Source organism: Gossypium arboreum, chromosome 9 (assembly GCF_025698485.1).
Source record: "Gossypium arboreum isolate Shixiya-1 chromosome 9, ASM2569848v2, whole genome shotgun sequence".
NCBI lineage: Eukaryota > Viridiplantae > Streptophyta > Magnoliopsida > Malvales > Malvaceae > Gossypium > Gossypium arboreum.
Window position 1 is genome coordinate 78,364,421 of NC_069078.1, and position 23,816 is coordinate 78,388,236.

The following is a 23,816-nucleotide window of genomic DNA, read 5'->3' on the forward strand; positions in this document are numbered from 1 at the left end:
TAGACTGAGCTTAATCTCTACAATAGAGGGGAGGTTTTTAAAAGCCAAAAGAAATTAGAGCCAAGATAAGAGTTCATTTAGAAGTAAAAAAATATGAAACTTTATTTGAGATTTCTTGCATTTGTTCTTTGATTAATTGAGTCCTCATATTATTAATCTCATATCAATCAAGTGTTTCGTCAAAAAAATTAATAATATCACGTCAGAGCTAAATTGTTTATGCAATATGCATATATATTTTTTTTGTTTGTTTTTTCATATCTAGACTTACATTTAATATCCATATTGACAGCTAGATCGTATGAAGACTTGATTGAAATGTTGAAATTTGGGACCAATTTAAAAGTCTAGGCCATAATTTGGGACTTTGGTTTTATTAACCCTTTATTTTTGCTGCTTTCGAGATTCTAAAGTTGAAATCTAAACCGACTTTCCTTTATTCTTTTTCTAAGAAATAGAATATTCGAGTTTTTAGATTTTAAACCGACCCTTTTTATTCCATTATAAATTATAAGCATTAGGAGTTAGGTTGGAATCTTATTGTTTCAACTCACTTCATTTCATCCCTTTTCTAGATTTTGGATCGACCTTTTTTACATTGTATTTTTATTATTAGTAGATTCTGGAGTCTCACTACAAATTATTATTTTCCAGGAGGAGTTGTTATGGTAATATACCAGATATATTTAGAAATTTAAGAAACTTTGACACCCTTGTTAGCAAGAAGTTTAAAATTGTTATGGTAAAATTTGTTCATATGAGCCAAAACACCTGTTTGCAATACAAGATTGAAAACAATAATTCAAACACAGAATTCATATGTTTGAAAACATAGATGTTTGTTCATAAACAAAAATTTTGACAATACAAAAGCAGAGAACAACCTTTCATGTAATTTAAGTATCTATATCTAAAATCTAAAACTAAAATCTCTATTTTTCATCCACTTATGTTAGACGGATCTCTCCTCTTGCTACAAGAATGCTGCTGAGACAGATGTTGCTGCTGAACATCAACCAATTCCAATTCCTTTTGCTTAACAAGCAGCACCATTCTCTCATTTTCGAGCCGTCTTCGTTCGTTCTCCAGCTTTGCTCTCTCCATCTCCCTTTCTTTCTTGCCGCTGAATTTAACCCACTTGAGCCTTTGCTTCTCCAGCTGGAATGCTTGGTATTGGTAGCTCACTTGCTGCTCTTCCAATTGCACTAGCCTCATCTTCATCCAATGCTTCTTCTCCCAAGCACTCTTTGACCCATCTTGTATCACGTTCACCACTTCACAGCTCAATTGTTGCATCAAGGGCGACGGTGACATTGAAAATGCTCCCTTCCTGGGCCTCTTATGTGATGGCTTTTCATTGTTATCTTCATCATCTTCCTTCCCATGTCCATTTTGGCCCCTTGAGTGACCATCCACTGCCTCATCATCATCGTCGTCATCATCATCCTCGTCCTCATCGTCCTCATCTTCATCGTCATCCTCTTCTTCACTCCCCACTTTAGACAGTTTCGATGCCTCTGTCTCAATTCTACCGGCAATTTGAGCATTTTCCGAGGAATGGAGGCATTGAGCTTGCTGGTGCTGAGTCTGGGATATCTCCGTAGCCACTACTGGTGATTGATGAGCCCCAGCAGTTGCAACATGGCCGCAACTATTATGATAAGCACACATCTCCCTGAAAAACAGGTGCTTAGAATTCAACAATTTCTTAACTTCTTCCTTCATTTTGGGAGACAAATCCATGGAATCAAGCAAGCTTTGATTCTCCACCACTTTACAAGCTGTCCCTCTACCCAGTATATCATTAACCCTCTTATACCTCTTATTCAAATCATTGAACTTATCTTCACATTGCTGGGGTGAAACATAAAACCCTTTCTCCATCATAGCCCTCGAAACCGACTTCCACTTCCCTTTCTTTTGCAACAACCCACCAGCCTTTTTCTTGGCAGTAGGGTCTGATCCATTCCCTTCTGATCCACCTTCATCACCAATATAATAAACCGCCATTATAAGCAACTTAACCATGCTATCCGTCCATTTCATCCTTTGCCATGGAGAACCCTTTCTCTTAGCATCAGCAGAGGCATCATCAGGATTGAAACCATGTTCATCTTCATCACTAAGAGGGGAGGTTTGTTTGGCTTTGGAACCAAAAGGGTAGCCGCCTTGTTTGACAGATTGCTGGTGCAGTGAGTGGTCAGTTTCTTGATGCGGGAAGCCAACCATTTGTGGGTTTTGTTGCAAATGATGCAAGTTTGGGGCAGCTTGGGGGTTTCTAGCGGGTTGTTGGTGTTGATGATGTTGGGGGTGTAATGGCATTTCAAGACCTAGCATACCTGAACCAATCCCAGAAAACACCCCACCACTCACACCACTAGTATCCATTCAGAATGGCAAATTTAAAAGCTTGTACAACAATTATTGGATATCTCAAACACCCCTGAGAAGGGTAATTGTCATTGGCCACAACTACTTTATTTTCCTGAGTTATAAAAAGAAACAAAAGATACAAATTCCAAACAAGCAAGCGATTCATACAAGTGTTGGAACAGGAAAAAGAGACATACCCAGTAAAACAACTGACTACAACAGAGTTGTAACAATCACCAGGCACCTAAAGCTGAAAGCTTTCTTCTTCAACACCCACAGAAGTTTTAAAAAAAAAAAAAAGAAGAAGGAAAAGGGAAAAGGCTGCGAAAGCTATTGTTTAAGAAATTGAATAATGTAACAGAAGAAAAAGAAAGGTGAAGCGAAATAGAAGGCAAAGGAATAGATAGAAGAGATATAGAAGAAAGAGAGAGGATACAAAGAGCGGAGCAGCTGGTTTTAGATTGGGAAAGTTTTACATTTCGTGGTGCTGAGCTTCAAAAACTAGCCCATGGTTTCGGTTTTGGTTTCCGCTACTAACCGGCTTTTTAGATTCATTATAAAAAAAAAAAAGAAAAAAGAAAAAAAGTAGTTAATCTATAAACCCACAGGATTTCAAAACTAGGTGAGGAAAATGACTTCTATACTCTACACTATACATACCATACCAATATCAATCCAACAAAATAATTACGATATTATCAAATTTAATTCCTATCAACTTTCTACATTTTCATTTGAAATGCAAAAGGTACATTATAAACAGGGTAGAAAGTAGAACTCAATTTGTTTTTATTATATCATTTTTAGGTTTAGTATGTATTAAGCATGTCATTAATTTATACCCTTTTTGTTACCCCATTTTACATTAATGTTTTTTATATATTTTTTAAATTTTAATTAATAAAGCTTCCTTTCATATAAATTTTAAATTCTTTTCTATTATTCTTCTTTTATACTATATATCCAAGTCAACGATGTTCAAAATTTATTTTCTTAAAGTCAAGATATTAGTGAATAATTGTTTTTTTGAATTTCACCTAACGGGATTAAAAAAGTTATTTCTATCAATCAAAAAGAATTAGACCGGATTAGTAGGTCAAACTAATTGGACCAAAAATCAGCTAGGGTACTGGTCTTAAGATAAGGGTTGAAACGATTGACCTACAAATCAATACAAATTAATTAATATTATAACGTGAGATAAACAGTAAGCCAAATGTACTATACCGCACCGCATATTCAAACCCACACTTAATAGTTTAACTTACAAAGATACTAACTTTAAATATATATATATATATATATATATAGGTTGATAAAAAATATTCGAGTATCAAAATAGAAATTTGAGATAATTTAAATATCAATTTATAAGTTAAACATAATTATAATTTAATAAAAAATTGAAGATAATTTATAAAATAGGTTATAATTATTAAAATATTTTACACACAATTATACTGATAAATATGTAGAGAAATCGAATCAATCATTGTGGCGAATGCTATATTACAATGGGTTGGGCAAGTCTAAACCATGATGCCCTTTAGCGTTAGATATTTAGACCTAAAAAATAGGGTAAACTAGTCGGCTAGGATGCTTTTATTTTATTTTATTTTTTATTTTAGAGCGCTTTTATTTTATTTATTCAAGTGTTAAAATTTTAATGATTTTTCAATGTTCATTTTTTGGTGTGGTTGAAAAGAAATATTACTTTTTCTGATTTGTTAAATTTTGATAAAGAAGATTATTATAACTTTTTTAATAAAAAATATAATTACTTATTTAGTACTTTATAAAAAGTCATTTTAACCATTCATTTAATTTTTGGTCGCTTACTTTACGTAATATTTTGAAGGGTCATAACTTACTTTGAATTAAAATAAATCTAGATAGGAATCACACATAATAAGATTTAATTAAAATAAATATGAATAAAAATCACACATGATTTATACAAGGCTTTAATAGCGTATTCAATCATATGTTTAAAATATTAATAGAGTAATATTTATAAATGTATCTATACTATTATTTAAGTATTTTACGTAGATGGAATCACCCTCAATCGGGTTATAAATTTAAGTGTTTAATTATGTGAATGCCCTCTCGTAATTAAAATAAATTATATTATCCGAGGGTATTTTAATACTTTTCATTTAAAAAGCAATAAAATATGCATATTATAGGATTTGAACCCATATCAATTGCATCACTAAATCCTTTAATTTATCATTCAACTAAAGCATTATTTAAATATTTTTATACATTTTATTTTATTATGCATACTATTACTTTCATCAGTTGTATATATTAATAATATATTTGATTGAGTTGGTATCACAAAATTAATTCGACATCAACTCAAGATTGATGACAACACCGTGATAAACAATTTAATCTCATTTATTTATTTATTTTAATAACGTATATATTTCATGTGTTATTAATTAGTTTCAAATAATAAATTTTATTATTTATTATATATTATTTTAAACTCATATTTATATTCTAAATTTATGATTTTCACGTGGGTGGTATAATAGAATTTATAGTAAAAGTAATTTGTTTGATCTCTCTTGAACTAACTCTAAAAATTTGTGGCTTCATCTGTTTTTGGTACCAACCATTTGGGAATTGTATATAGGCCTTTGGGCAAAAGCCGTTTTCTACCCAATAGGCCTCCATAGGTGGCCTTGTCCACGAGAAGGGGAAAAGACTATGGGTCTCAGAAACAGTATGATCCATTTTAACCAATAGGCCCATTCCCAATGCACAAGAAATGGCATGATCCTGGAGTATTTGTGTGAGTCAAAAGGTTAAATTCTGCTCTTAGTCCCTAAGCTTTACAAAATTTGTTCCTTTTAATTTAATTTGGTCATGTTAGTCCCTATACTTTTCAAGTTTTAAAATTCCAGTTCTCACCAATTGAAAACTGTTAAATTCATTAAGTTAAGTTCTGTTATTTTTGAAAATCCGATGCACCATACATATTATCGTATGTGTAATGTCATGTCAACTTGTTATTTCTATACATTACTCACTAAAAATTTAATTAATGTATTAATGACTTTCATTTGCATCAAGACTAAAATTTCAAAATTTGAAAAGTTTAGGTACTTAGAATGATTCAATTGGAAAACATGGACCAAATGTACAAATATTTGCATAGTAAAGATTAGTAATTGAATTTAACCAAACAAATTATATAACTCTCACTGTTTGGGTTAGAACTAAAATTTTAAAATTCAAAAAAGTATAGGAACTAAAATTGATCAATTCAAAAAGTGCACGGGCAAAAGTTGATAAAAAAAAAGTACAATAACTAATAAAATAATTAAACCTAATAAAAATAAGAAAAATTATTCGTTAATCAAGTTTAAAAATTCTGCAAGCATGGTAAAATGAGTGAAACATATCTTTTAGGGGTAATAAAATAATAAATGATATATGACAATATTTGAACCCTAGTTATGAAAAGGGTTAAATTATTATTTGGGCCTAAACTAGGTAGTTTTTCTCATATTGAGGTTTGAATTTTTTTAATTAAAGTTAAGTCCTCAACTTGACAATTGTTCTCACATTGGGGCCTGAACTTTTTTATTGTTGTCTAAGTTGGATCTTAAACTTGACAAATGTTCTTATATTGAAACCTGAACTTTAGGGTTCTCGAGGATTTATTTGGATAAAAAAATCTTAATGTGAAAACATTTATTTGGATTTATTTCCTGATTGAAGGTTTTTTGTTGATATATACCTTAAGGTCTAAAGTTGGACTTCTAGTATAACGTTTTCAAGTAATTTCATTTAAGAATTTTATATAAACTGTTAAAAGATATAAAAATGTTTTTTATTTGTTTTTTAAATAATGATGTTTTAAGACTTTTCATGAAATTTGCTTAATTAGAGATTTTATATTATTTTTAGTGGGAAACTTTATTTTTATTTATAAGGGTTAAATCATATTTTAGAATTTGAATTCATATTTATAGGGTCTAGATTTTAAATAAACATTTTATTTTTATAATTTAATTTTCCTTTTACTCATTTTGTAGCTGCCACATATAGTCTAGTAATTATTTGATAGTTTGGTTTTTAACCTCCAAACGATATTAAAAAAGGTTAAATATTTTTAAAATTAAATAAATAAGATTTTAATCTCATTTATGTTCTTAAAAATTCCATCACATGTATATATTCATATTTTGACAAAATTGTTAAGAAAACATGTTAGTGCAAAATTTGGAGGGTGGAATAATAGGGTTTATTTGCACAAAATTCTACAAAGTCATGTGTTTCACTTGGCAACATTAAAGGAGACAGAGAGAAGACGACAAATTAGACGTGAATATAACTTGGTAGGAATTTGAAAATTGAAACACTTATTTGGAGTTTGCTTGTTTAAGCCATCGCATTATTCCCCCCCCCCAAAACGAACACCAGCCAAGGTCAAGCATCCCCATCACCCATGTGTTCTTTCTTTCACCTTGTTTATCGCATTCTTCTTTCTGTTTTGCTAGTATTATTGAATAATTAAGGTTTGACGTAGCCCTAGGCATTTGCAACGTGGTAATCTAGAAAGCTCACAACCAATAATATTCCCATTTGCCACCATCATTCTTATATGCTCACACTTGAACAAGTTCCTGCATACTCATTTAAATGATGAAATGTTGAGTAATTAATCGATTGTAAAAACTTGACTTTTTCAAAGTTTGATTTTGATAGATTTGTTTTTTCATCACTTCTATATAGTAGAGGTGATTTATATATATTTTCCTTAAATTTAATTCAATCTAATTTTATATTAACATCTATTTAGATGTGTTGTTGAGTATTTTATATTATTTATTTATTTTAATTAATAATTATTGGATACAATGGTAAAACATATTATTATCTTAAAAGAAATACAAATTTAAATCTTAAAAATAATATTATTGAGAAAGACCATCACGAACGTAAAACATAAATAATGAAATAGACACGAGAAAACTCTACTACCATTACTAAAAAAACTAAACTTCGCTCAATGCCCTTTATTATTATTAATTAAGCTTAATATCTATTTTAGCTGTACATAAAAATTTTCAATTTGATATTTCAATCATTTTCTAGTCACTTTAATCTCTTTGGACTTTAATCTGCGGTGTATATATATATATTCATCTATCATTTTCACTCATTTTTTCTTCAGTGAATCAAATGATGTTACGTTGCAAGAGCTTAACAGTAAAAAAAACAATAAAAAATGCAAAAAGAATCATAACAAAAAAAAAAAACTTAAAAATATAAAATTATTAAAGAATACATATTGAGAATAAGCCTGGACATGATGTCTAGGTTCATCCTGTCAATTTTAAAAATATATATAAATATAAATATAAATGAAAATTTATTTTGAAATTATTATTTTTAAAATTATAAAATATTTAATTAGTAAAAATCTATGTGTAGAGTGAATCCAAACAAACCACTGTCCAAATGCATATTTATATGGATGTGCATTTTGAGTAATTTTATATTTTTATAATTAAAAGTTAATAATATGAAAATTTGATATTTAAAAAATCAAGTTAGTTTTAGAAAGTTTAGAAATTTTCTTTCAAATTTTGGATTTTGATGATTCTTTTTTATAATTTGTTGGAATTTTTTCTCATTTTATGGTTCTTTTTTAAATTTTCTAATTTTTTATGAAATCTTTTCTTTTACTGCATGTCAATTCTTATTAGTTCAGGTAATTATTTAACGAAAATATCCATTGTTTCAAAATATAAACACCAAAGCCATATATATGTAAAACTGAGAATTTATGTATTATAGTGGAATGTTAGTTAAAAATAAAAGTGTTCAATGATCGGGTGGAGTTAAGTATGATATTAATATATTTTTATTTTTATTTGTTTAAACTTAATCTAACTTAAAATATGAGTTTAAAATTTTCTCGAGCTCATTCAAATTTGTAAATTTCTAATCTAGACTGATTCTAAAACCCACTCATATTTAAAAATAATAATTTTACTATTTTTAATTTAATATTTAATATTTTTTATATTTTTATTTATTAAAATTTTTATATGCAAAGCTTTCTAACATTTTCTTTATGTTTACGTTATTAAATTATATATTATTATAAATTTATTTTTATATGTATTATAAATTACATAATATATAAAACAACACAATATAATATATTAGAAACATAAAAAGACTCGAGTTGAATTCGAGTTTTAAATGTTTTAACTTGAATTTAAACTATATTGTAAATTGACTTAATTTTATGTCAAAAATTAACTTTCAAAGTATTTACTCAGACCTTCATAAATTTCCAACAAATTTAGATGAGTAGCTGAATTCATTAGCAAGTGTGGTTTTATTGGTGAAGGAAACCGGATTTGATAAAATGGAGTTGAAAATTTGAAAGCCGAAAAATAGGTAACCACAAGGTTATTAAAGAAACGTGATTGAAATTGGGTTGGGACATTTGTTTTGTAGCTAAAGAAAATCATGACAGCCTGATACTGTCACACTTGCAGAAACGCTCAACTGGTTACAGCTACTTATGGGGCCAATGTCCTCATCAACCACGGAAATCAAAACCCCCGAATTTGTTTTACCATTGATTATTAAGAAATGTGAAAGGGGCAAACAAAGATGGTGTAAACTTCATTCACCCAGCTGTTTTGAGTGTGGTACCAGACAAAATAATTTCGACATCGATACAATGAATAAAGCAAGCAGTCCCCTCCCTATTTCTTCACAATACCCATCTATTGCTCATTCAACCACTTTCATTTACATAGTGAAGCCTTCAAAAGGTTGATGTGAGAGTGAGTGGCATTTTCAGTGGATTTAAAATTTTACCAAAATGCAGCTTTGGGAGTTTCCATTTACACGATATAGTATAAGGGACGGCCCTTTTTGAAAAGATCAATTTGTCTAAATATCTATCATTATTCGTCAATCCATGCGTACAAGCCTTTAACTCTATGGTGATTCAAGCACTTGTATAGTGAAGTCATGTCGTTCTACCCATAAAGCCGATGTGTGTTTCCCTTTAGTATAAAATTGACAATACGATTTCGGTAGGTCAAGAGTTAGTTTATTGTTGTTTTTGATAAGTGAGGTTAAAATGCATTTTTGCAAAGATAAAATGTTTATGTTAGGCATAATGTTATAAAATTAAAAATTTATAGTTAAATAATATTCGAGTTTACTCATAGCTTTTATACATTTCAACTGTTGATCAGTTAGTTGATATTTTAACCAAACCATTGTCCGAACAATCGGTTTGGAGGGATTTTGTTGTACAAGCTTAACCAACAAAGAAATTAATTGGTGTGCGTGCCATTTATAATCACCTATGCATCTCTTTATTAGTAAAGATAAATTTTGGATTTACATATTCATATGTAATTCATTAATATTAACACATATTCATAAATTTTTGTATAATTAATATTTTAGTAAACCAATAATAATTATTATACATATAAAATTTCAAATCAAGATGATATATTTATCATATTAATCTTAAATATAATTTTATTAATATATATTTAACAATTATAAAACATAAAATTATTAATTTTAATCACATTATAAAATATTATTTGGAATAAATAATAAACGGTTGAGTTGAAAACAGATCATTCAAAATAAATTTTCTTCATAAATGAGTCAAAACAAAATGTATTTAAAGAAAATGAAATAAAAAAAGAAAGAAAAGTCCAACCTACAACTTAGCACGATCCGGTGATGTCAATTTACATGTGACCTAAGAAAATCATCAAACATTAACAAAATAGAGAGAAGTGAGGAGGTATCATTTTCGTGAAGTGATTTGCATTTAATGACCCCATTTTGTCCATTTCGCCTAACTTTATATTTTAACTAATTATTTCATTTGTTGGCTTCCTACTTTTTTTTCAATTGTCAACTAATTTGATTTGAAGTTGGATGTCTATTTTTCTTATGGGGGTTGCTTAAGAGATATATAGCCTGTGGTTTTCATTCTTCAGTTTAGTAATTTCACCTTCAATTTGCTAATTATTACTTCAAACCTAATTGCATTTTTTAAGGATTAGGACAGTGTTATCAAATTTAATCTTATTGTTATTATTGTTTTTATGCTAACAACAAATAGTACTGTGCATCTGAAGTAACACTTAATAATTTTTGGACGGTTGAAATACAGATTATTTTATATTTTGACGATTTTAAAGCTGTTATCATAATCCAATCCCCTCACAACTAACTAAACGGGAAAAATGATTTTTTTTAATAAAATTTATTTAAATGCATTTCAATATAGAGAAAAGAAAAGAAAAGAAATTAAATTATTGTATTTAATTTGAATATTTTTATTTTTTTTGTCTATCAGGTTTGATATTTAATTATTGAAATTAAGAAGTTGGTAAAGATTTTTTCGTGTCATCAGGATTTTGATCTCTAATCATTGTCCTCTAATATGTATAGAATAAATACATGAATTTCATATAATCCTTTTTCTTCTAATTTTAAAAATTAAAAAGAAAAAACTGTAATCCCTTGAATAATAATAACCCTTTATAAACTAAAATATATGTGATGATTACCTAAAAAAATATATTTAATACATGCATATTGCTAACCTTTTAAAATAAATTCAAATGAGATAATTTATAAATGATATGCCGAAATCTTCTTCATTAATCATGGATACATCAAATATAAAAGTTAATTAGGACAAAAATAAAGAGTATTAAAACTAATTTCATATATCTTTATGAATTCTATGGTAATTCGGTAAGAAATATTAAGTTAGTTTATATTTAATAATTTGTTTCTATTGAGTTTTAGTTAATTATATTTTAAAGAAGTTAATTAGCGGTGTATGTATGTATAAATACAATTCAACATTATAAATGATTAGATTTTATGATGGGCGAAAGGAAATGTTTTATGTTAATAATATTAATTATAATTTAAAATAAGGGATATTTTAATAATTTTATAATTGAGTTGGTGACCGGTTAAGAGTGACACGAATTCAATAAAGTGTTTAAATATAAGTATTAGATACATTTATATGACTATAATTACGACTTGATTGATGTGAGTAATATATCCGACTTAAATCATGATAAATTTGAATAGAACCCACAGCATGATGAGACTTAAATCAAAACAAAATCTAAAAAAAAACTCAAATAAAAACAATTTATTTGTAGATAATATTTTTCAACTGATACTACTATTTAGTAAATTATTTTATTATAAAGCAAAGAAAATATAAAAAAAAAAATAGAAATGTGGAACGTGAGCAAATTGTTTAATGATAAAGTGAAGTAATAAAAGATTGCATTGCATGAATCACGTTGGTTGATAGGAAATTTATATTTTTATATATAATTTTCAACCGCGTGTGTTCCTTTTGGAAGAATAACCAAATAGAATGGAGAAAACAAGTAGGATGGCTTCAAACCTTTCGACTGCATATATGTACTATATAATTCAGGTTGTTTCATGATTTGGTTTGTCGTTCAATGTTTGAAGATAGAGAGACATAAAATATTTTACCAAAATTTAGTCAAAAAAGAAAATGGTTTGCCGGAACAGATATTCAATCTCCAACACCTTTATCATCTGTCAAATGATACAGTGAATATTATTTTCAAAGTAATTCAATAGGGTTGGTAGTGTATATCAATCAATATAGTATATCATCTCCCTATACTGTATACCCAAATATAATTGCTGTATTGCTTGACGCTCGCTCAACTTTTGATTAAGCCTTATACCTAAGCATAACTGTACGATCTTGTTTGCATCACGACGTACCCTTTTTTTCTTTTTTCTTTTTTTTACTTTCCATCATAAAATAAGTATAAATAATTTGAGATATTTAAAATTTTAATTTATTTAATATACATATATATTTTTATATAATTTTTTATTTCCTAAAAATTATCCATGTCAACAAAACTCTCTGTTTTATTTCATGTAGGCGTAATCCAAGTTATTTCAAAATTGTATTAATTTTAGAAAATAAAAGGTGAATAACAATATATCTTTTGTACTTTCAAATAAGTAATATATATATATATATAAAATAAATTGAATTTAGGTTATTTTTGAAAAAAATATCACTCTATTAATATGCTGCAAGTAAATGAAAGCAGCATAAATAGAGAAAGTCTTAAGGTTAGTAGTACATAACATGTTGGTTTTAATTAAATGTTTAAAATAATAAATCTGAAAAAAATAGAGATTCTAGATTTTAGAGAAGAAATATAGTCCAAAATCACAAAATAAAAAATCTACTGGTTTGCCACAATTGCCTTAATTTTTTGTCGCAAAAGTAATGAAAAAAAAAAGAAAAAAAAAGTGTAAAATAAAATCCGGGTCGGGTCTAGCGGAAAGCGAGTAATTGAAACGACAATTGAACAGTGTTAGAATCCAAATATAAAAGACGTCCAGAAATTTTCCAGTCTAAGACATCCTCTTTCTTCTTCACTCTTTCGGTCTTCCCACCAACTTAATTAAAAAAACAAAATCAACTTCAAATTTCCAAGTGAATTTTTATAAATAGAAACGAAAGGGAAAAAAAGAAAACAGGGGAGGGAAGAGAAAAAAAAGATTCGATGGGTGCGTCTCTGTCCAACTTAACGGAAGGAAGCAATGGGACGGTGATGGGACCGGGATTAGGGGACATACCGGAGAGCTGTGTGGCCTGCGTTTTCACTTACTTGACGCCGCCGGAGATTTGCAACCTGGCGAGGTTGAATCGAGCGTTTAGAGGGGCTGCGTCTTCGGATTCTGTTTGGGAAATGAAATTACCCAGTAATTATCAAGATCTGCTGGATTTAGTGCCACCCGAAAGGTACCAGAATTCGTCCAAAAAAGATATTTTTGCCCTTCTCTCTCGCCCGGTACCTTTTGATGATGGAAATAAGGTAGGTCGTCTTTAGAGTTTGTTTCCTCCTCCTTTTTCTGGTTAATTTCATTTTTACTTTTTTTTAAATATTTATTTCTGGGTGTTTGAGTTTTGGGTTCATTTGGTCGTTTTTACTTTCGTTTTATGCTTGGGAAGGATTGAACTTGAGGCTTTGTGATTGTTTTCATAACTTTTTGGTTAATATATATATATTTTTTTCTTTTAGAAATTGTTTTTAGCTTTTTGAGTGAGTTTAAGATATTTTGTACCTTAATTTTCTGGGAAGAATGGGGATTTGGTTAGTTAGTTGTTACTGGTGGGTTAATGTTATTATTTCTTTTTTGAAGAGAACAAATTTAACAACTCTTGTTCATGCAAAAGGGGTGTTTTTGGGGAGCATTTGGCGTGAGGGAGGGTCTTGGAGGTGGTTATGTATGAAATGTTTTTCCTTTTGTTTTGCTTCAGTGCTTTATTTTGAATTTAATAATGGCCAGACTTGAATAATCGAAGACTAATGACGGTTGAAAATTTGATGATGTAGGAAATATGGCTGGACAGAGTGACCGGCAGGGTATGCATGGCAATATCTGCCAAAGGGATGGCAATAACTGGAATTGATGATCGGAGATATTGGAATTGGGTTTCTACAGAAGAATCTAGGTTAGACATTCATATTATTATGGTTCAATACTAAATTTACTGGTACAATTTATTGATTTTGACATTGCCTTAATGTGGGATTGAGATGCTTGTATCTTGAAAATTTTCTAGTATGGTTTTTGACCAGCTTGTTAGAATTCTGTATTGATTACTTGAAGAAGCACAAAATGGAATTAATTATGCCAATTTTGCTTCTACATGGAGCACATAGATGGTTAAGCTATATATTTGTTGGAATGGGACATTTTGTGAACTACGTTGTCAAATGCATGTCTCATTTATTCTTTGGTGGGAGGAAATGCATTCGGGTGCTGCTTAAGGGTTTTGGCTTTTTGTTGATGTTTTCTTTATACAAATGGTATTATGTAGAAAGACTGAAATCTCTGAAAGTTTGCATCTTTGTTGCTGATTCATCATTAATCTCTAGATGATGATGGGAACTTTTACTAAATCTTGTTTAGAGATTATGTTTTTCTTCATTGCCGAATTGTTAATCTCGAGGAATGTTTTATTAGTTGGATTTTGGAAGAGGTTTTCAAAGAAAGGTAATTCCGTTTATATGCTTGGATCTTGCAATAAGAAATTTGTGAGCTTTAATGAATTGAGATAATGCTGTGTAGTGTAGCTGTGTAGTGTAAGTTCACTTTTGTCGAAGTTCTTGTAGTCAGAGGTTGAGAAGTCTTGTGTACCTAGAGAACCTTGTACATATATTTATGTTTTCCATTATGATTGGTTCATGTTGATAGCTTTATCTTTTTCAGATCTATGTATTTTGGGTTAGGAGTGCTATTTTGATGGTGAAACTCATTGAATGTATGAAGAAGTGTACAAATGCTGATATGTTAAGCTTTTGATTTCTATCTCCCTTTATATGCTGCTCCTAAGGGTGTTTACCTGCTGGAACTAAGTTTCCCATTAATGCAGGATAAGAGTTAATAAGCATCGACCAGTTGCCTATACAATGAGACAATGTGCTAACCGTTTTCTTATCTCTGTGAGAAAAGATTGTCTTCTTCTCTTGCTTAGTGCCTTCTGAAAATTAATCTCTTCACAGAAGTTTGTGCTTGCCCTATAGATGATTATAATTGGGCAAGCGTGCAACCACATTGGATGCTTTGCTCTTTCTCATAATACAATTCTAGAGTATTCTGTCATGCGATATATGCTTAAAACTTCCTTTTCCCTAGAGGATATTGCATTTCAATGTTGTTAATTCTAAGATTTAGCCCTCAGGAAATGGGATTATAGTCCCAAAACACTGTGTAGACTTGAATTTTATTTTTGTTGCATAACCATACTGACTTTTTCTATCTTCTTTTTTATGTTTGATTCCCATTTGATTATGGTGGAAGTTATAAAGGGATACCAGATGTTAAAACATTCAAACGTGAGAATTTTGGGATTTAGTGGTCAACTATTTGACTGACTAATTGAAGGAAGCAGTTTCTTCCCGAAACATTTTATTATACCTTTTGCTTCAGTGGCAAGGCATGGTTAAAATGTTTTGACGAAAAGAATAGCTCTGATTTTCAAATTATTAGTCTCTATCTTTTGATTTATTCAAAAAGTTCTACAACCAAAATCTATATGATTTTGAAATAGACCTTCAACTCTACTAACTACATCTACCATTGTGATAAGGCAGGCTGATTTCGAGTTTCTTTCATCCAAATGATGATTAATCCATCGATGCCTTACATGGAGCAATTTTTTTTGGTTTATATATTTTCAATGCCTAGGCCATATGATTGAGAGGTAGCCCTTCAAATTTCTATTAAACCTTATATCCTTTATTTAGGCATGATATGATCTCATCATCTTGAGACAATTACCGAACTGCTTTGAGTGTAACTTGTAGTTTTTATGAGTGAGAGCTTGATAGAAACAAAATTGTATTGCTGAGGCAGGCTTCCAGGTTCTAGTATTCTCATCTTATCATTTCATTGGTTACTTAGCTTGAACGTTTTTCTTTTCTTTAGCCAGAAATGGTTCATTTATTGATTGGAATGATTGAGGTGTAGTAAATCTGGTGGAGAGTGATAATGATTTTTAATACTGATCTTTATCTCACAAGTATGTTCATGGCGTTTGGTATTGAGTTATTGCTGTTTACATGTTTCTTTTATGCTCTTCTGGCACTGGTAAAGATGCTTTTACGCATGTAGTTATGTATCAAATGGATGCATATTTGTTCTAGTGTGTTTAGGGTGATCGACTTTCCAGAGTACTAAATGCATTTATTAGTAGTAGGATTTTCTAAGATTTCCCCGAATCCTGATCTTTATTCCATCCTATGGTGACATTACAGTGTGACAAGAGAATTGGGTTCCCATTCTTAGTGACTTCTTTCCACTACTCTATACTATATGTACTGAGTTTAGTCTTTTTTCATGGTGCTTCATTAGTTGAGCAGAATATTTACTAATGATTCTGTTCTACCTATGAAAATATTATAATGCTTAATTGTGAAATTTTTGTTGAACTTTTTTCTTTTTCTGTTAAGAGTCTCTGTAAAACAGGAAAATTTTCCGGGCTGCAGTCGATTTTCAGATTCTTATTCCATTGAATAATTTATTTTCATGTTGCATTGGCCAGTGGTTAACATGTTGTTTTCCCATTTTTTCTCCTCTCCGCCTTTCTTTGTCAACAAATTTTATATTCTCTATCTTGCTCTGCTTCCAGATTCCATACTGTGGCCTATTTGCAGCAAATATGGTGGTTTGAAGTAGATGGAGTAGTAAAGTTCCCTCTTCCAGCTGATATCTATACTCTTTCATTCAGGCTTCACCTTGGAAGATTTTCCAAAAGGTTGGGAAGAAGAGTGTCTAGTTTTGAGCACACCCATGGTTGGGACATAAAGCCTGTAACATTTGAGTTGTCTACTTCTGATGGTCAGCTAGCATCATGTGAGCACTATTTAGATGATACTGAACAAGATTATGATAATGGAAATCATAAGCGCGGATGCTGGATAGACTACAAGGTTGGGGAATTTATTGTCAACGACTCTGAACCAGTTACTGAAGTCAGATTTTCTGTGAAACAGATAGATTGCACACATTCTAAAGGAGGACTTTGTGTAGATTCTGTATTTATCATCCCCACTGACCTAAAAGAGCGTAAAAGAAAAGGGATGTTGAAATAGCCAGAAGCATATCAGAGTTACTGTTGACATCAGCGATCCCCGGAATTCCCATGTGGGGTTTCACGTACAGGTTATACTTCTAAAGGCATTTGTTGTTTTAGAGGATTTCATCTTAATTGATTTTCAGAGTAGGCATGTGTCCTCTATGATTACGCAAGTTTCACTACCATGTATTTGATCCAGTTTTGTTTCCTCTTTTACACCTCTGCACATAAAATTAAGAGATTATGGTTGGTTATGATCTTGTTTTTCACCAGAAGCTTTCTGTTAAAATTTTTGTAATTTAGTTGTGATGCAAATGAGGTAATCTAATTCCTTTCTTATATCTTAATTGACCCAGTTTTTATTGTCTTGTTGTTTACTTATGCTTTTAGAAAGGTTCGTGGGAGTTGGAGAAGCCTTGTTTGATCTGTTCTTATCTCTTTGAATGTTTTTAACTGTTGCAATATTGGTTAAATTATTTTCTGTAGTTATCACCATAATGAGTGTTGGTATAAATTATGAAAATTGTGGCATCCCTGCAACTTGGTCTGTGGTTGTTTAGATGTTGGGTCGTATCTGGAGTTTATGGTTTTATCTAGTTTTACTGCAATAGTGATGTTGGTATAAATGCTTTTCCTGGACAAATTGGCATTTAGTTGAACCATTTTTGCACGTAGGAATACGATGGTTCTGTTTCCAATTTAATCTTATATGTGGTGTTAGAAGATTTTGACAGGAGGAAACAAAATACCAAAACTTGGCAGTCTTATGGTTTGGATTGGCTGTTGGTGGTGATAGTAGGTGGTCCAGTTTTGGTATTTAAAAGATGTAATGAGTGTGAAGTGAGTTGCATTCCTACATGAAACCCTGACCTTAGCTCTACTGACCTCTTTTTACCAAAGGCTGGTCCACGGACAACTGTCATGCTAGGCTGGGATAGATCATGTTCCTTCTTCTGTTTTGAATCTTTTCCAGTTAAAAAGAAAGAGCATTAATTAAAATTTTACATTTGTTGTGCAATTAGGTTGTTTTGATTTAATATTGAATCTGTGACAGCTTGAAGCAGGTTTGTATCCTTAAATGATCATTTAATACTTGAGATATTATTATCACAAAATAATTCCAACACAACATATAAGTAAATGGGATGAGAATTAAGACCTTTTATTTCACACCACAAAGTTGCAAACAATATCATACTTATATATCAATTCCACACATTTATAAAAGTAATATTATTTGTGTATATAATAAGACATGCTAGTAATGATGTTAGTGAATGTCAAAATTTTATATATTACCACTGCTTCTTAAGTCAATTTTCAATTCAAATAAAAAAGCTTTAAGAATGTGGTAAAATATTTCAATTGTTTAACATTTTTGTTAAGAAGTACTATTTAATGTCTGATATTTTAATACAAAAGATAAAGTTAATTTAGATCTATTCAAAATATATGTTGTTATTATTATTAGTAGTACTATTTTGGTATTAATAAATATTCAATTTTTTAACATTAATATCATTATAGATTACTATCATATATGCTCTTTTTATATAATGTCTAGAACTATTTATAGTCTCTATCCCCAATTCGAACCCTTAAATATTCAACTTAAATTATAATGAAAATATTAAAATAAATTATAGTAACAATTGTTACATATTTTTCAAGCAATTAATAATTTTTTCTAAAATTTAATTTGAATAAATAAATTATATTTATAATTTATAAATACTACAAATGAGGGCACCTAAATTGAGTTTTGAAAAGTGAAAAGTTAGAATTTTTAGATTTTTGGTATGGCTATTGCTTATTGGTATGGGTTAAAAAGTTAATGCTACACTACATCCAACTACATAACATCTACAATCAATATTTTAATTCTTCATACTACTTTTTGATCATACTATCAAAACGCTTAAAAGAAATGTATAGTTTTAAAAGCTATGGTTTGGATGATGCATGAATGAGCATTTGGTAGTATGAATTTACATTATTTCATTTTGAAAGTAAAATTGATGTATTTTATTAAAATATTTTATTATAAAATTTATTTATTTTTAATAAAGTTTTATTCTTTTTAATAAAAAAAAAACTATACAACTTTTTCATTTGGTATTTTTATTTTCGTTTTAGAACCCTAAATGTTATTATTATAACTAATATATTATCTTCAAGTATAATCCTTATCTCATTATTTGAATATATCACTCTCAATTTCTTTTATTTTAATATTCAACATCATTTTTTATTAAAAAGTATTTTAATTTATTTTTAAATTTTATTAATATACTATTCATGTTGAATATGATAACCCATAATTTTATCTATTTTTAATGTATTAAGTTAAAATATTATATTATAATAATTTATAAAAATAGATACATATTTTATTTACTTAATATATAAAAATGTTCTGCTTGGAAAATGCCATAAAATAAAGGTATAAGATATCGGTTCATGTATTATGTAGATTCATATGTAGGAATTAACCACACAACACCAAAGTACGGAGAGACATGTAAATGAAGAAATTCTTTACTAACTCTTCTCTTCTGCTCCCACACTTTCGCTTTCTCTTCGTATGGTGTGGTCATAAACTCATAATAGAGCTATCTTTGGTGTACTGACATATTCTGGTTGATTTTGAAGACAGAAGATTCAAAAATGGATTGGAATGGCACCTTTGCTTCTCGACCACAGCCTACTCTTAACTCCCATTACAACTATAACTATGATAAATGTCCAGGTATATATGAATTCTGATGCTAACGGTGTAAATATTATTTGTTTGAATATTACTTTGCTATATTCTGTTTTGTCTTCTTCTTCCGCGGAGTCAAGCAGGGACAAAAAAGCAGCTACAACGCTCAAGAGAAGACCACAACTGTTTATTGGAGAGGAGTTTCCAGGAAGGAAGAGATGAAGCTTTCCAGGGAACTTGGACACCAACCAAGGCAAATTGTTATCTGGTTCCAATGCAGGCGTGCTGAATGGAAAGCTAAACAGCTTGAGCGCTTATATGATACCCTTAAACACGACTATGATGTTATTTCCAGGGAAAAACAGAAGCTTCAAGATGAGGTTAATTATTTAGCCCAGGGGTTGATGGATAATGTTCAAAACCCGGACTCTCTTTCCATGCACAGTTCACCAAATTTGAATACTTAAATAAACTCTCACACCTCTTGGTGCAGTGCAAGTCATGAAATGGAAAGGTATGCTAGTGCAACAGGCGACAAGAGAGCAAGTCGTCTCCACAGTTGACACTAAAATCTCCGGTGAAGAGACCGTGGAAAGCACCTCAGTTCCCAGCTCTAACAAGACAACGGTAGCAGCAAGCCCGCATGTCCCAATCCCCGAATGCAACTATGTTTTCAATCTCCTTACTGGGGGTGCAAAACTGCCTTCTTATCCCTAATAGACAAAACTTAATCAACTTGTTTATATTTTGATTACAACATTCAGTTTTACAAGTTTTCTCAGACCATCGGCTATGATTTGGTTGAAAAATTGACATTTATATCAATTCACTAATACAAATGCAACTGGATTAATGTTCAAGCCTCAGCAGATCGGATTATGAACTTGAATTAGTTTTGCATGATGATTAAAGCTGATTTTTCTTGGCGTTTGTTTTCTGCTTTCTAACACGATCTCTCTGTTTGGGAATTTTGACAATTCAGAGAGCAAAGTCTCCCAGATGTCCACCCAAATTCACTTGCTTATACGGTAAAAAAGTTGAACGCACTCTGTTACCAGTGAATACTATCCACTAATTACATAAATGAAAGCTGTAGAGCGCATCATTTACAACACGACTAAACCCCATGTGATATTAGTTCAACTTAGTATATTGTATGATTCAAATATAACTTTAAATCCAATTCATTTACAAGCATAGAATCAAAATTATAAAAAAAAAAATGAAATAAATATTGGGGTAACAAAATAAAGAAAATAACTATCACTCATCGATGCGAAATTGAAGCTCTTCTAGTTTTTACCGATTAAGTGTTAAAAGTATGTCTTAGTCGGCTTATTCAAGTTTGGAACCCATTCCAGAACACGAGATGATTTGGAAAATGTTACGGGACCCGAAAAACTAAATTAAAGTAAAAATGGAACTTAATTAAAGTAAATATCTATAATATAAACATTAAAAATAATATAATTTGAGAAAAATTAAAAGATACATGATATAAGCAAATCTAAAACAAGCTTAGATTAAATATTCAAAAATATAGTCAGAAAATTTTAAGATACAAATTTTAAGTGAAACAGAGCTTGATAAAATATAAAAAATTCTAATATAATATATATAAACTCTGACGTAAGAATAATTTTAGTGTGCATCGGCTACAAAACTATGCAGTATGAATGGCATTCTTCACCGTCTAAGTCCGGGTACGTAGGCTGAAAAACAAAGTCAAGCATAAAATAACTTGATCACTCATCTTCAATACAGAGTTCAAGGTTTAATGATAACGCATAAAAAGCAAAAAAAGATACACGGCCGAATGGCCATTCAGTCCATACAAATGCCTTCAAAATCAACATACTACCTATGTAAAAACAGATAATAACTGGGTAAACTTATCGCTTTCCACCACCACCACCAAGCTTGGGACCTTTGGGTGCACCACCCTTTGGAGGGTTACCCTTGCCTTGTGTCTTCTGTTGCTTCGCTGCTACTTCTGCCTTCTTTGCCTTCTTTTCATCCTTAGTCTTCTTGATCCTTTCCTTGATTTCTCTGAACAATAGATTAAACAGTAAAAATCTCAGTAAATATAAACCATATTACATGTCGAAATCAGCAATGAAATGGAATGGGTGCAACTTATAATGAACAAACACACACCGGAGAGCAGCTTCCCTGGCTGCATCACGAACTTCGGGTTTCTCACTCCTCTTCTTCTGGATAACCTCTAAGGTGGCACCCACAATGGATCTGGAGTATGGCTTCTTTGCAGTACGTCTCCTCTTCTTCACAGCTTCTTGGGCAATGTCCTAAACATATGCATCCAGTAGGAAAACTAATATGAGAAAGGGCATGAGAACAATGTATTGATAAAATAATCTGATTTTGCAAAACTTTTATAAGATAGATGGCAGCGATAAAAAGAGATGCCAAAACATCAACATTTTGTAAAAGAAGTCAATTTCCAAAAAATACATGATTCTGCTCACAACCAAAATGCCACAGGTAAGGCAAATGAAACCCAAAAATAGTTTTTCTGAAAGAAAACCTGCTTATGATGCTGACACTCACCTTCTTGTGTTGCTTCCTGTACATGGCCGTCCATGTAAGTTTTGATGGCTTCAGGCGGTTGTGGAAGTACCTCTTGCATTTTGAATTGGAAAAGAGGAAGACCTAAACAAATTGATGAAGATCACAGTTCATTGCTAGTACCACAACACAGTATCAACCACTTGAAATCAGAACTAGATGAGAATTTACCTGGGAATCACCACGAACAAATCTGATGCCTTTCCCAGGGTATATCTTGGCACCACTAAATCGGCAAAGCTCCGTCCTAGCATGCCAACAAAATACAATCAATTGCAATGTCTACAAAACCTACTAAATAAATAATACCAATCAGCTTCTTTTAAACTGAATATAGCTCTCTACGCATGAACATAACCATTGACTCAGAACATCACACAATTAACTAAAACAACTATATGATTTTCCAAAAGCCTAGCACTTCATTACAAAACTAGCTGAATATAAATCAATGTTACTCGAACTTGGGAGTGTACAGAGTTCTGTCTGAAACTGTAAATTCAAAGCTGTTTCATGTATTTGGAAGATGTTTGGAGGATCATATAACATACCCATTACAAGATAAGTGTTTGATATGTGTGTCAAATACAGGTCTAAAGGCCATAGGACGAGGGAAAATTTAAACTGATTTTCCATTCCCAAGATATATTTATTTTTCCAGAAAAACTAAACCAATATACTCCAACTATCTTCATTAATTAAAAAACCTTAGCTTCAATGAACCAATTGAAGCTCGTATAACAAATAACCAATAAACTAAAATCCCGCTAACATGGAAATGAACATGTAAATAGAACTAATAAAAACAAAAAAAGTAATAACTGAAAGTTCAATTCCCCGCATAATACTAAATAAAATCAATCAATCGCCATATTAGAATATGGAATAAAACAAAATGAAAGGAAGACCTGGCCGTAGGCAGATCTTTTTGGGGGGTATATTTTCTAAGATCATACCAATTACTCGTGATTAAAGAATAATTTGAAGGGAAAGAGAGGAAGAGATAAGGAACGTACTTGAGAACCATGGCTGCTGGTCTTTGCACCGGAAGATATCCCTTGAAACCCTAGCGGCGTTGCAAATGTAGATCAAAGGTTTGGGAATATGATGGCCCTTATATTGTGTTAAATTCACAAAACTACCGGCCCAGAGCGGGCCGCTGCATACATTAAAGTGGCCATTGTTAACAAATAACCAAACCATCGGTCCAAATGACAGATAACCAAGCCCAAACCTATTTCTTGTTCACCTTTTTATTATAAAATTATGAAAAATAAACATTGCCCTTTTCTTTTTTTTCCCTCACAAACATGATCAACAAGGCTACAATTTTAGTAGTAAATTTGGTCTAAGTTATCGCTAACATCATGTTCGGTTGGGGGAGCAGGAATGTGTTACATATTAATTAGCGGTGAGGATTTATTACATTTGTTTTAAAAATAATTT

The 23,816-nt window shown here is 30.6% G+C and overlaps 3 protein-coding genes across 5 annotated transcripts; 1 reads left to right on the forward strand and 2 right to left on the reverse strand.

The window, feature by feature from the left end:
- Nucleotides 1–713: 713 nt before the first annotated feature.
- LOC108457420 (uncharacterized) lies at nucleotides 714–2,981 on the reverse strand. Of its 2 annotated transcripts, XM_017756475.2 has the most exons (2): nucleotides 2,571–2,923; nucleotides 714–2,339 (listed from the first exon to the last, which is right to left on the reverse strand). In XM_017756475.2, the coding sequence occupies exon 2, from the start codon at nucleotides 2,335–2,337 to the stop codon at nucleotides 940–942; it is 1,398 nt and encodes a 465-aa protein (XP_017611964.1). In that variant the 5' UTR covers nucleotides 2,338–2,339; nucleotides 2,571–2,923; the 3' UTR covers nucleotides 714–939. The 2 variants fall into 2 exon arrangements, with proteins under 2 accessions (XP_017611964.1, XP_017611963.1); XM_017756474.2 differs by having other exon boundaries at nucleotides 714–2,981.
- A 9,795-nt stretch (nucleotides 2,982–12,776) lies between these two features.
- Nucleotides 12,777–18,079, forward strand: LOC108454274 (F-box protein PP2-A15-like). Its single transcript, XM_017752683.2, has 3 exons — nucleotides 12,777–13,310; nucleotides 13,833–13,951; nucleotides 16,634–18,079. Exons 1-3 carry the CDS (start codon nucleotides 12,999–13,001, stop codon nucleotides 17,094–17,096), a joined length of 894 nt encoding a protein of 297 aa, XP_017608172.1. The 5' UTR covers nucleotides 12,777–12,998; the 3' UTR covers nucleotides 17,097–18,079.
- A 3,297-nt stretch (nucleotides 18,080–21,376) lies between these two features.
- LOC108456921 (60S ribosomal protein L24) lies at nucleotides 21,377–23,537 on the reverse strand. 2 transcript variants are annotated; one of them, XM_017755660.2, is made up of 6 exons: nucleotides 23,387–23,537; nucleotides 22,542–22,617; nucleotides 22,353–22,454; nucleotides 21,942–22,090; nucleotides 21,646–21,833; nucleotides 21,377–21,496 (listed from the first exon to the last, which is right to left on the reverse strand). In XM_017755660.2, exons 1-5 carry the CDS (start codon nucleotides 23,395–23,397, stop codon nucleotides 21,677–21,679), a joined length of 495 nt encoding a protein of 164 aa, XP_017611149.1. In that variant the 5' UTR covers nucleotides 23,398–23,537; the 3' UTR covers nucleotides 21,377–21,496; nucleotides 21,646–21,676. The 2 variants fall into 2 exon arrangements, with proteins under 2 accessions (XP_017611149.1, XP_017611148.1); XM_017755659.2 differs by having other exon boundaries at nucleotides 21,493–21,833.
- Between the last annotated feature and the right edge of the window lie 279 nt (nucleotides 23,538–23,816).